The sequence below is a fragment of the Dendrobates tinctorius genome, unplaced genomic scaffold, assembly GCF_039654945.1.
Source record: "Dendrobates tinctorius isolate UK_male_01 unplaced genomic scaffold, ASM3965494v1 ptg000011l, whole genome shotgun sequence".
Taxonomy (NCBI): domain Eukaryota; kingdom Metazoa; phylum Chordata; class Amphibia; order Anura; family Dendrobatidae; genus Dendrobates; species Dendrobates tinctorius.
Genome location: NW_027361679.1, coordinates 49,810,276 through 49,824,503, shown reverse-complemented (window position 1 = coordinate 49,824,503; position 14,228 = coordinate 49,810,276). Strand labels below are relative to the sequence as shown.

The 14,228-nt window shown below is 44.1% G+C and overlaps 1 protein-coding gene across 1 annotated transcript in view; it reads right to left on the bottom strand.

The window, feature by feature from the left end:
* Nucleotides 1-4,921: 4,921 nt before the first annotated feature.
* The window catches only part of LOC141100352 (uncharacterized), a 41,602-nt gene continuing 32,295 nt past the window's right edge, over nucleotides 4,922-14,228 (bottom strand). Inside the window, exon 3 of the mRNA XM_073588775.1 lies at nucleotides 4,922-5,041. Within this exon, the coding sequence (XP_073444876.1) occupies nucleotides 4,922-5,041 (120 nt within the window). The remainder of the gene's footprint in view (nucleotides 5,042-14,228) is intronic.

Sequence of the window (14,228 nt, the reverse complement as noted above, 5' to 3'; positions counted from 1 at the left end):
CCATGTCATGTTTGGAGAGCCCCTGTGTACCTAAACGTTGGAGCTCCCCCACAAGTGACCCCATTTTGGAAACTAGACACCCCAAGGAGCTTATCTAGATGTGTAGTGAGCACTTTGAACCCCCAAGTGCTGCACAGAAGTTTAAAACGCAGAGCCATGAAAATAAAAAATATTTTTTTTTCCTCAAAAATGATTTTTTAGCCCGCTATTTTTTATTTTCACAAGGCTAACAGGAGAAATTGGATGACAAAAGCTGTTGTGCAATTTGTCCTGAGTACACCAATACCCCATATGTGGGGGGAACCACTGTTTGGGCGCATGGGAGAGCTCAGAAGGGAAGGAGCGCGATTTTAGAATGCAGACTGATAGAATCTTCTGCAGGCATCATGTTGCGTTTGCAGAGCCCCTGATGTGCCTAAACAGTGGAAATCCCCCACAAGTGACCCCATTTTGGAAACTAGACCCCCCAAGGAGCTTATCTAGATGTGTAGTGAGCACTTTGAACCCCCAAGTGCTTCACAGAAGTTTATAAACGCAGAGCCATGAAAATAAAAAATATTTTTTTTCCTCAAAAAATGATTTTTAGCCCGCCACTTTTTATTTTCACAAGGGTAACAGGAGAAATTGGACCTCAAAAGTTGTTGTCCAGTTTGTCCTGAGTACGCTGGTACCCCATATGTGTGGGGGAACCACTGGGCACATGTCGGGGCTCAGAAGCCAAGTAGTGACGTTTTGAAATACCGACTTGATGGAATGGTCTGCGGGCGTCATGTTAGGTTTGCAGAGCCTCTGATGTGCCTAAACAGTGGAAACCCCCCACAAGTGACCCCATTTTGGAAACTAGACCCCCCAAGGAACTTATCTAGATGTGTGGTGAGCACTTTGAACCCCCAAGTGCTTCACAGAAGTTTATAACGCAGAGCCGTGAAAATAAAAAAATCATTTTTTTCACAAAAATCATTTTTTTAGCCCCCAATATTTTATTTTCCCAAGGGTAACAGGAGAAATTAGACCCCCAAAGTTGTTGTGCAATTTTTCCTGAGTACGCTGATATCCCATATGTGGGGGTAAACCACTGTTTGGGCACACGTCAGGGCTCGGAATGGAGGGAGCGCTATTTGACTTTTTGAACACAAAATTGGCTGTAATAAATCGTGGCGCCATGTCGCATTCGGAGACCCTGTGATGTGCCTAAACAGTCGAAACCCCTCAATTCCAACTCCAACTCTAATCCCAACACACCACTAACCCTAACCAAACCCTAATCATAACCCTAACTACAACCCTAATCCCCAACACACCCCTAAACCTAATCCCAACTCTAACCCTAACCACATGCCTAACCCTAATCCCAACCCACCCCTAACCCTAATCTTAACCCTAATTCCAGCCCTAACCCTAATTCCAAACCTAACCCTAATTCCAACCCTAACCCTAGTTCTAACCCTAACCCTAATTCTAACCCTAACCCTATTTGTAACTTTAACCCTAATTCTAACCCTAACCCTAATTCCAACCCTAACCCTAATTCCAACCCTAACCCTAATTCTAACCCTAAATGGAAAAATAATATTTTTTTTATTTTATTGTTTGTGCCTGGCTATGGGGGTGATAAACGGGGGGTGTATTTATTTTTTTTTCATTTTGATCACTGTGAGAGCTTATCACAGTGATCAAAATGAAAAATGAATGGGCAGCCAGCAAATTCATTGGTGCCGCCATCTTGTACAATGGCAGGTGGACTGCGCATGCACCCGCCATTTTCCAAGATGGCGGCGCCCATGATCCGGACGGCGGGACACCGGGAGCCACAGCAGGACATCGGAGGTACCAGGGGGGAATCGGAAGGTGGGGGGAGCGAAAGGAAGGGGAGGGGGTGCAGATGATGATGGCGGCGACCGATCGCCGCCGTCCGTCGGTGGCAGAGGCCGATGGCCCCCACCAGTCGGTGTGGGGGGAGGGTCGGGTGTCGGTGTGCAGCCATGTCCGATGCTATTGCAGCATCGGCCATGGCTGGATTGTAATATTTCACCAAATTTGATTGGTGAAATATTACAAATCGCTCTGATTGGCTGTTTCACTTTTAACAGCCAATCAGAGCGATCATAGGCATGTGGGGGCTAAGCCACACCCCCTGGGATTAACTATAGAGTGTCCTCTTTGTGCGGGTCGGGTGACCTTTCAGTGACCCCGGTCACCCGACCCGCAGGAGGGCGATTTATAGCATGACGCCTACGTAGGCGTCATGGGTCGTTTGGGCACGACTTTTCATGATGCCTACATAAGCGTCGTGAAGGGGTTAAAGATGTTTAACGTAAGCTTGCGAGCAGGGCCCTCATTCCTCTTGGTATTTGTTATAAATTATGTGATTATTGTTATGCTGTAATGTCTATTGTCTGTACAAATCCCCTCTGAAATGTAAAGTGCTGCGGAATATGTCGGCGCTATAGAAATAAAATGTATTATTATTATTATAATTAATGTAACAAACATACTTTGTACAATGATGCGTAAGGAATATGTGTAAATAGTTTGGTTGTCTCTGTGATAACATACGGATGCAAAACCTGGACAATAAAGAAACAAGACAGAAGGATAATCACCTTTGAAATGTAGTGCTAGATAAGGTTGTTATCAATGCTATGGATGGCAAGAAGAGCAAAATCAATTTTGGATCAAATCAAGTGAGACATGACCCTTGAAGCAACAATCACCAAGCTATAAATTTCCTACTTGGACTCATCATACCAAGAAAGGAATCACTGGAGAAGGAAATCATCATCAGAAAAATAGAAGGAACATTCGAAGAGATGTCTTCATAGGCCGGAGTCACACTACAGCGAGATACGTCCGAGTCTCGCAGGTTAAAACCAAGCTCTGGCACCGGCACTCCGGAACGGAGCATGCAGCTCCATGTATTGCTGTGCGGCTGCACGCTCCGCTCCGGAGTGCCAGCGCCAGAGCTTGGTTTTAACCTGCGAGACTCGGCCGTATCTCGCTGTATGTGATCCCGGCCATATAGTCAAAGTAATGGCAGAAAAGACCCTGACCGACCGATCCAGCCATGAATAAGGTTAATCTTCTAACAGATCCTTAATCTGTCAAGTTAACAGAGCTCGAGATCAATACAAGAGTCATTTAAAACAAAACAAAAAAGTAAGAAAAATGGATTTATTTCTGTAATGGGTTTCAGACCTTAAAAGTTGCCGTACATTTTAGACTAAAATCAACCACTTTTGCAGATTAGAGCAAAAGCGGCCTACCTTGTGTTAGGTGTTGGGATTCTCCCGCAGTGCGGGATAGATCACAAGCATTGCCTGGTGCTGGGTCTACCATTCTGACCCAGCTGCTGCTAATGCTGCTCAGCACAGATGTTGGCCCCTGCGTCTTGCACAGGCTCATGATATTCATTTGGTTACTGCTGGCTCTCTAGCCAAGTCTATGGTAACCAGCATTATGTAGCTACAGCCTGACTCTTGGGAGTCCAAGTCCATAGATCACCCGACTGAGCATGTCCGTGATGTGGCATCTGCTCATTGGTGGTCGGACGTTTGCTGCTCTGGTGAGGAGGCAGCTCCGGATTAGTCCACAGGCGGCGTCTTGGCCGACTGGGCATGAGTGTTTGGGGTAGAGTCTAGTGTATAAAAGACCCCCAGCGGCTCTTGCGGGCACGCTGGTATCACTTATGTGTGGTTTATGTGAGTGGATACTCAACCACTCTGTCTGCACGTTTGAGTATGTCGCTCTATTCTCTGAGAGTACTTACGTGGGTAGGTAGGGTTAGGACTGGGTAACTTTCCTTTGGCTTATCATCTGTCTTCTTCATGTGTGCGGTTAGGACAGTTGAGTTACAGAGCAAGTCCAACCCTCAGGCTGTATTTCTCTGGGAAGGTGACAGAGTCTTGCACCTAGCATCACATGTGTTCTCTTCCTTGTCTCAGCATCTGCTTTATTACACGTGTGCGGCTAGCACAATTTACTTGCAGAGCGAGCTCTACCCACGTGCTATTTCACCTGTGATGTTTAACAGCATTTAGTACCTTGCTTACTTTTAGCAGTACCATTCTGGGCAGTACCTGAGCTTGGTACTGTGAGTTTTGTTCACAATGCGTGGCTTTTAACACAGTGGGTTTAATGTGATCGCTTACTGTTAAGTTCCGCCATTGTTCACTAGCAGCATTTATACATCTCTGTACGGTGGACCCCGGGTTGCGATTGCACTTTATTATTTATTTTTATTTAGTGCAATCCACCAACCCTAACAAATTGTTAATTGCATTATGTGTTTCGACGACATTTTTTCTGTCTATGCAAGGGTGTAAATATTGGGCATAAAGAAATAAAACATTGTCAAACCATGTGTCCCCAATTGAGACAAGCTGCCACCAAAGGTTTCTGAAATTGACTAAGGCCGGTTTCACATTAGCGCTTTTTAAGCGCACGCACGGCCGGGGGTAGCTCCGCCCCCGAGCCGGCTCTCTGCCCGGCGTGCCCGCCCCTTGCTTGTAGCGCCGCCTACTAGCGGACAGCGGCGCCTGCGATCGGCGCACCCTATCTTTAGCATAGGGTGCGCAGATCGTGCGCAGGCCGTGCGCTAGTTGCGCTTTGACCTGCGCTGCGCACTTTTGACGGTGCGCCGTGCGCGCCAAAATCCGAAAAGTTTGATTTTGGCGCGCACGGCGCACCGTCAAAAGTGCGCAGCGCAGGTCAAAGCGCAACTAGCGCACGGCCTGCGCACGATCTGCGCACGCTATGCTAAAGATAGGGTGCGCCGATCGCAGGCGCCGCTGTCCGCTAGTAGGCGGCGCTACAAGCAAGGGGCGGGCACGCCGGGCAGAGAGCCGGCTCGGGGGCGGAGCTACCCCCGGCCGTGCGTGCGCTTAAAAAGCGCTAATGTGAAACCGGCCTAACTCACTTCTCCTTATTCACAACACATGCATACTTGGACAATCTGAGCAAGCTTCTGTATAGAGAGTGGAGCAGAAATACCTCTCGCTTTGTTGACAATATCAAATAAGTGACATTGACATTTATTACAATTCTAAAAAGAAAAGAAGACATTTAATCTAAGATTTAAGAATTTTAACTTGGTGGTCAATAGTTAAAGATAGTATATATCACTGATGCTTTCTTCCAATGTCTGTCTACAGCTGATATGTAATTGGCGATGGAAAGGAGGCTTTGACGGGATATGGAGGAGGCCTATGGTTTTTTTTTTCAAGTTTCTTATGTGTGAGTGCAATCTTCTGTTTGATAATAATTTTGGAAAAGTTGATAAAATGTAGGAAACTATGATAATTGTTAAGTTTAAGGATGTTTAACCCCCTTAACCCCCAAGGGTGGTTTACATGTTAATAACCTGATCAATTTTGACCACTGTCCCTTTATGAAGTAATAACTCTGGAATGCTTCCATGGATCCTGGTGATTCTGACAATGTTTTCTCATGACATATTGTACTTCATTTTAGTGGTAAAATTTCTTTGATATAACTTGTTTTTATTTTTGAAAAAAATGGAAATTTGGCAAAAATTTGGAAAATTTAGCAGTTTTCCATCTTCAAATTTCCATGCCCTTAAATCACAAAGATATGGCACATAAAAAACTTAATATGTAACATTTCCCACATGTTTACTTTACATCAGCACAATTTTGGGACCAAAATTTTTTTTTGGTAGGAAGTTATAAGAGTTAAAAGTTGACCAGCGATTTCTCATTTTTGCAACACCATTTTTTTTTAGGGATCACATCAGATTTGAAGTCACTTTGATGGGTCTATATGTTAGAAAATACCCAAAAGTGACACCATTCTAAAAACTGCACCCCTCAAGGTGATCAAAACCACATTCAAGAAGTTTATTAACCCTTCAGGTGCATCACAGGAATTTTTTGAATGTTTAAAAAAATGAACATTTACATTTTTTTGCACGTAAAAATTACTTCAGATCCAATTTTTTTTATTTTACCAAGGGTAACAGGAGAAATTGGACTGCAAAACTTATTGTGCAATTTGTCCTGAGTAAGCTGATACCTAATATGTGGGAGGGAACCACGGTTTTGCCGCTTGGCAGAGCTAGGAAGGGAAGAAGCGCCGTTTGACTTTTTCAATGCAAAATTGGCTGGAATTGAGATCAGATGCCATGTCGCGTTTGGAGAGCTCCTGATGTGCCTAAACAGTAGAAACCCACCACAAGTGACCCCATTTTGGAAACTATACCCCCCAAGGAACTTATCTAGATGTGTGGTGAGAACTTTGAACCCCCCAAGGGCTTCACAGAAGTTTATAACGTACAGCTGTACAATTAAAAAAATGGTATTTTTTCCACAAAAATGATCTTTTCACCCCCAATTTTTATTTTCCCAAGAAAAACAGGACCCCAAAAGTTATTGTGCAATTTATCCTGAGTAAGCTGATATTTGGGGATAAACCACTGTTTGGGCGCATGGCAGAGCTCAGTAGGGAATGATCGCCGTTTGACTTTTTCAAAGCAGAATTGGCTGGACGTCATGTCGCGTTTGGAGAGCCCCTGACAGGGGCGGGCTGGGCCGGGTGGCAGGGAGGCACATGCCCCCTGGGCCACTCCCCCAGGTGCACACGTCGGTGCCGGGGCCGGCAGCTTTCTCTGAGCTGTGCATAGCTCTCTTACCTTGACAGCTGCACAGCTCCGACTCTCTCCCTCTGCTCTCCCTGGACTTCTGGTCAGGTGACATAGTTGTAGCTAGAATGTATGGGCTCCTTGCAGTTCCTGACTACAGCCCATACATTCTAGCTGTCTCAGTAGTGAATGTGCTAGACTGTATGGGCTCCTTTTTGCAGCCCATACAGTCTAGCTGATTCACTGCTGAAAATGATACAATGTATGGGCTCCTTCCAGGTATAGCGTCTACCATGACAAGAGGAGGAGCTGTGCTTGCTGGGGATTGCTTGTAAGGTAAGTATGAAAAATGTTTTTTTTTTTCTTTATAAAATGAATTAAATGGGTGAGGGAGGGCTGCCAATGATGGATGGGGGCTGCTAATGATGAAGGGTGGCTGCCAATGATGGAGGGGGGCTGCTAATGAAGGGTGCTGCCAATGATGGAGGGGGGCTGCTAATGATGAAGGGGGGCTGCCAATGATGGAGGGGGGCTGCCAATGATGGAGGGGGTGCTGCAAATTATGAAAGCAGGGCTGCAAATGATGGAGGGGGTGCTGGAAATGATAAAGGGGGTTGCAAATGATGGAGGGGGCAGCCAATGATGGAAAGGGTGCTGAAAATGATAAAGCGGGGCTGCAAATGATGGAGGGGGTGCTGCAGTGCAAATGATGGAGGGGGTGCTGCAAATGATAAAGGGGGGCTGCCAATGATGGAGGGGGGCTGCCAATGATGGAGGGGGTTCAGCAGTGCAAATGATGGAGGGGGTGCTGCAAATGATGAAAGCGGGGCTGCCTATGATGAAGGGGGCTACAAATGATGGAGGGTGTGCTGGAAATGGTAAAGGGGCGGCAAATAATGGAGGGGATTCTGCAAATGATGAAAGGGGGATGCAAATGATAAAGGGGGCTGCAAATGATGGAGGGGTGCTGCAATTTGCAAATGATGATGGAGTGGGGGCTGCAAATGTTGGAGGGGGCTGGAAATGATGGAAGGGGGCTGCAAATGATGTGAGAGAGGGGACAGGGGACTGCACATGAATGAAAGGGGACTGCGCATGATGAAGTGGGGGAGAATGGGGACTGTAAATGATGAAGTGAGGGGGCAAGGGGGACTGAAAATGATGAAGAGAGAGGGGAAGGGGGCCAGTGAATGATGAAATGAAGGGGACTGCAAATGATGAAGTGAGGGACAGGGGACAGCAATTGAATTGAAGGTGGGGGATGGGGAGAGCAAATGAGGATCTAGGGGAGAGCAAATAATGAGTTTTCAGGGTAATGGAAGTAAATGATGTATTGAATGTGGGGGGAGAGCAGTTGATAATGAATAGAGGGTGGGAGAGAGAGAAGACATGACAATGAATTGGGGTGGAAGGGGCTTGTAAATATAATGAATTAGGGGAGTGGGAGGCACATAGTGGGGGATGTTGAGGATGCAGTGACTGATAATGAATTGGAGGAAGAGTACATGGGCTAATTAATGTATAGGATAATGGATTGGACTTTGTATTATCTCATAATGCATTTAAATTTCTGAACCAATGGTATCTTCAGAAAACTGGTACCGCTATGGGGACACCCGTAGCATGTGTTTTTGCTAATTTGTTTCTAGCAGCATTTGAAGAAAAATATATTACAAATATTTCCAATCCTTTTTTAAAACACATCCGCATCTTCCTGAGATTTGTGGATGATATTTCCATCATATGGGATAGTTCTCAGAATGATTTTGATAATTTCATTAAATATCTAAACGAAATCAATGTGGACAACGTGCGATTTACCTCCTGCTTTGGACAAAAAAATATAGAATTTTTGGATGTAAAAATTGATATTGTCGTTGGTAATATGATCACCAGGGTACATAGAAAACCAACCGCGACTAATTCACTCTGACATTTTAATAGTTCACATCCCATGCACACTAAAAAAGGGCTCCCTTTTAGTCAGATGGTTAGATTAAGGAAATTGAACAATAACGATGATATCTGTAATAAACAAATTGAGGTATTAAAAACACGTTTGTTGAGGAGAGGTTATCCCATTGGTGTTCTGAATGAAGCTCATGAACGGGTTAAAGCTATATCTCAAAGTGATTTATTAAAAAGGGTCACTAAACGCCACAAAAAGCAAATACATAGTGAAATAAATCCACAAAAGAGATTTTTCTTTAGTTTTAAACATAGTTCCATTGATGGGGTTATACACACAGTCATCAGTCATTTTGCGCTCTGATAAAGATTTGCAGGAAATCTGTACTATGGCTCCGCAATTTGCATATAAACGCACTAATAATATAGCTGATCTTATAGTTCATAATCGTTTGTTACCTCTTGATAAAAACTGGTTACAAAAAAATTCACCAAAAGGGAACTTTAAATGCGGTAACTGTAATTCCTGTCACTTACATATGACTTCCAATCCTCTAAAAATCGGACCCATTCAGCATTGGGTAAAAGATTTTATTTCTTGTAAAAGTGAATTTGTGGTATATATTTTGTTTTGTCCTTGTTTATTTTTTTACATAGGAAAAACTATTAGACCACTTGCAACAAGATTTCGTGAACATTATCATTCGATTAGTACAGGAAAAGGGTCTTGCGCTTAATAAAACATATACAAGAAAAACACAATTCCAACCCTGAATTATTACGCTTTGCTGGTTTAGAAATTGTAAAATTCCACCACAAGGTGGTAATCATAATAAATTGTTGATGAGATATGAAGCCAGTTGGATAATTAAATCTAAAGCGCAGGGTCCTTTAAGACTGAATGATAGGTTGGATTTGTCTATTTTTTTCTAAAGAGAAAAAAAATTTTTGTAAAAAAATTCCATTTCTAAAAAAAATTTTCTGTAAAGAAAATAATTTTTTGTAAGGATCTTTATACACTCCTTTTGAAAAAATTTCTTGTTGTGATTGTTCCTGCAGTCAGAATAAAGATGTAATTATGTTACTTGTTTTTAATTGAATATGTCCATTCATGTTTTTTTATATGTTCACCTGTTGTTAGTCATAGACCTATTTAAGTAAATGACAGCAAGTAATTACACACCTGGACCTGTTGAAGCGTCTGTGTACGCGAAACGGCTGTTGTTCGTCTTTTTCCCCGCATGCCTCATGTTATCTGCCCGTCCTTTATTGTGTGACCTTTAATGGTTGAATAAAGAAACACTGCACTGCAAATCTGGGTGAGTGCCGCATCTTTTTCTTTCTTTTACAAATTTAGCATGTTTTTTCTGATGCTGAGCACCGTTATTCCCAGCAGTGTTTTGCACACTGTGTGCCTGTGATTGATCCTCGACTTGTTGCTGGTGGATTAGAGCCTTGGTGCCGTTCATCAGGGCTTTCTTTGAATTTAATTAATGTATATATTTATTCGGTGGGGAAATTACTATTTGTTATTGGTGGGGGCGCAGTGGTGAATTATAATTTATATTTGGAATGGTGGGTTGCATAATAGCTAATTATATATTAATGGTAGGTGCATATCTGTATTCAAATGTGTAGTGTAGCAGAAGGGAAAAGTGGGGAATGTGCTCTGGAAGCAGGGCTCTAGATAACTATGAGTTATTTTATGCAGAGACGGGTCCTGGCTGAAAGAAATGATGGCGGTCTGCGCTGAATAAAATAGAAAAGCAAAGATGAGGGACTTCAGCTAGAGACGTCACTGGTGAGTCAGTGTGTTACCTGTACACTGACACTATACACAATAACCTGTTCACTGCACACTATATGCAGAGCTCCTGTATATAATGTCACTGGTGATCACTGTACTACCTATCCACTGACATATACAGAACTTCTGTGTATAATGTCACTGGTAATCACTGTATTACCTGTATACTATTCTTCCGACAGGTATGTTCATCCACCCAGCTCTCCTGCTCTCCTGCTGTCTGTCTATGAAGAGCACATAGTCCATCACCCAGCTTTGCACATAGACTTGCCTCTGCACCTAGCATTCACATGGTATGTTCATCCACCCAGCTCTCCTGCTCTCCTGCTGTCTGTCTATGAAGAGCACATAGTCCATCACCCAGCTTTGCACATAGACTTGCCTCTGCCCCTAGCATTCACATGGTATGCCTTTCAGCTAACCCCAGCTTACCCCAGAGTTATTTATGACCTTGTTTACTCTGGCTTGATCATATGCATCTGGTCCACTCTTAATGGTGCGACCAAGATGAGCAGAGACCACTCCTCTCTGCTTCACACCTGACTGCACTTAGTTGTACATATATTGCATAGCTCAAGTCTGCATAGACTTCAGTGTGCAGTGTGATTCCTATAAGTGTGTCCTAGAAGTGTGAAGATAAATTTTAGAAATAAAACCAGAATTGAACCAGAAGGGAACTGAAGGTAACTGTATACAGTCATTGTAAACAATGTTTCTGTTTGTTTTCACTTTCACCCCCTATAATCCTTCACTTTCTGCTAATTCCCCTAATCCCTACTCCTAGTAAGGAACTGTTCATCTCTTCTTCCATCCTCCCCATCCACCTCGCCTCCTCCTCAAAACTGTTCCTTAACATACAATCCTCTGTCTCCAAACACAGACAACCCCCTCATGCCCTCTCCTGCTCCCACCTGCTAACACTTTCTCTGCTCCTTCTCACTGCTGGTGATTAGAGTTGAGCGACTTTTGCTTTTTTAGGGTCGCGTTTCGTTTCGTGAAACCCGACTTTTCCAAAAGTCGGGTCGAGCAAGATCGTCCGATTATAGGGAAAAGTCGGGGTCGTCCCGAAACACGAAACCCAATGTAAGTCAATGGGGAATAAAAGTCGGCAGTGAGAGGAGGACAGGAAACACACCTACAGTGCCCATTTGAATGCCAAAAGCATCAATTCTTCTTACTTAAGCTTGTCAACCTTAATTAACTTCATAATACAAGTTACGCACTGAAAAATGGGGGTTATTTGGCTAAATTTGTGGGGGGGGACGGCTGGCTGCAGGTTTTCATGTGCCCTGGGCGAAAGAGCGCCCCTTTAACACATACCACAACTCATCATGCTCCGATACGGCAGAGAAATAGCGGTATAGTACAATGAAAAATACCTCACTTTTTACATCTCATGACGAGGCCCATCTATTTCTCCATACAAAATCATTGGTCCCATATAATGTTTGAAACAGTATATGATGAGCTCCACATAATGCTACAGTATATGTTGGTCCCCATGGATGAAGCTCCACTGTCTTATGGGCCCAAATAATGCTCCAAACATAATGGGCCCCATTTCTAAAGCTCTAGTGTATAATGGGCCCTGTAAATGCTGCTCCAGTGTCTGATGTCCACCTTTGGAATGTTCCAGTGTATGGTGGGCCCCATCTATCATTCTCCAGAGTATAGTGCTCCCCAAAAATTGCTGTCCCAACATAGAAAACAATCAAATAAGTCTCCTCGCTAGGGAATCCCTGTACTTGTCTGGACAGGTGCTGTAGCTTGCTTAACAGCTCGCCAGCCGTTCTCACGCCCAGTATGGATTGCACGTGATTGCACAAAGGTTAGAAAGGGTACCGTATCCCTGGATAACATGTATGGATAGCGTACACATTCAAAATATATGTCTATACAGCATGAGGCAGGCTCAGACGGTGTTAGGCCCAGTATGGATTGCACGTCATTGCACAAAGGTTAGAAGGGGTACCGTATCCCCGGATAACATGTATGGATAGCGTACACATTCAAAATATATGTCTATACAGCATGAGGCAGGCTCAGACGGTGTTAGGCCCAGTATGGATTGCACGTCATTGCACAAAGGTTAGAAGGGGTACCGTATCCCCGGATAACATGTATGGATAGCGTACACATTCAAAATATATGTCTATACAGCATGAGGCAGGCTCAGACGGTGTTAGGCCCAGTATGGATTGCACGTCATTGCACAAAGGTTAGAAGGGGTACCGTATCCCCGGATAACATGTATGGATAGCGTACACATTCAAAATATATGTCTATACAGCATGAGGCAGGCTCAGACGGTGTTAGGCCCAGTATGGATTGCACGTCATTGCACAAAGGTTAGAAAGGGTACCGTATCCCTGGATAACATGTATGGATAGCGTACACATTCAAAATATATGTCTATACAGCATGAGGCAGGCTCAGATGGTGTTAGGCCCAGTATGGATTGCACGTCATTGCACAAAGGTTAGAAGGGGTACCGTATCCCCGGATAACATGTATGGATAGCGTACACATTCAAAATATATGTCTATACAGCATGAGGCAGGCTCAGACGGTGTTAGGCCCAGTATGGATTGCACGTCATTGCACAAAGGTTAGAAGGGGTACCGTATCCCCGGATAACATGTATGGATAGCGTACACATTCAAAATATATGTCTATACAGCATGAGGCAGGCTCAGACGGTGTTAGGCCCAGTATGGATTGCACGTCATTGCACAAAGGTTAGAAAGGGTACCGTATCCCCGGATAACATGTATGGATAGCGTACACATTCAAAATATATGTCTATACAGCATGAGGCAGGCTCAGACGGTGTTAGGCCCAGTATGGATTGCACGTGATTGCAAAAAGGTTAGAAAGGGTACCGTATCCCTGGATAACATGTATGGATAGCGTACACATTCAAAATATATGTCTATACAGCATGAGGCAGGCTCAGACGGTGTTAGGCCCAGTATGGATTGCACGTCATTGCACAAAGGTTAGAAAGGGTACCGTATCCCTGGATAACATGTATGGATAGCGTACACATTCAAAATATATGTCTATACAGCATGAGGCAGGCTCAGACGGTGTTAGGCCCAGTATGGATTGCACGTCATTGCACAAAGGTTAGAAAGGGTACCGTATCCCTGGATAACATGTATGGATAGCGTACACATTCAAAATATATGTCTATACAGCATGAGGCAGGCTCAGACGGTGTTAGGCCCAGTATGGATTGCACGTCATTGCACAAAGGTTAGAAAGGGTACCGTATCCCTGGATAACATGTATGGATAGCGTACACATTCAAAATATATGTCTATACAGCATGAGGCAGGCTCAGACGGTGTTAGGCCCAGTATGGATTGCACGTCATTGCACAAAGGTTAGAAGGGGTACCGTATCCCCGGATAACATGTATGGATAGCGTACACATTCAAAATATATGTCTATACAGCATGAGGCAGGCTCAGACGGTGTTAGGCCCAGTATGGATTGCACGTCATTGCACAAAGGTTGGAAAGGGTACCGTATCCCCGGATAACATGTATGGATAGCGTACACATTCAAAATATATGTCTATACAGCATGAGGCAGGCTCAGACGGTGTTAGGCCCAGTATGGATTGCACGTCATTGCACAAAGGTTAGAAAGGGTACCGTATCCCTGGATAACATGTATGGATAGCGTACACATTCAAAATATATGTCTATACAGCATGAGGCAGGCTCAGACGGTGTTATGCCCAGTATGGATTGCACGTCATTGCACAAAGGTTAGAAGGGGTACCGTATCCCCGGATAACATGTATGGATAGCGTACACATTCAAAATATATGTCTATACATCAGGAGGCAGGCACAGACGGTGTCAGGCACAGTATGGATTTGACGGCCCAGATTACACAGCGGAGGAG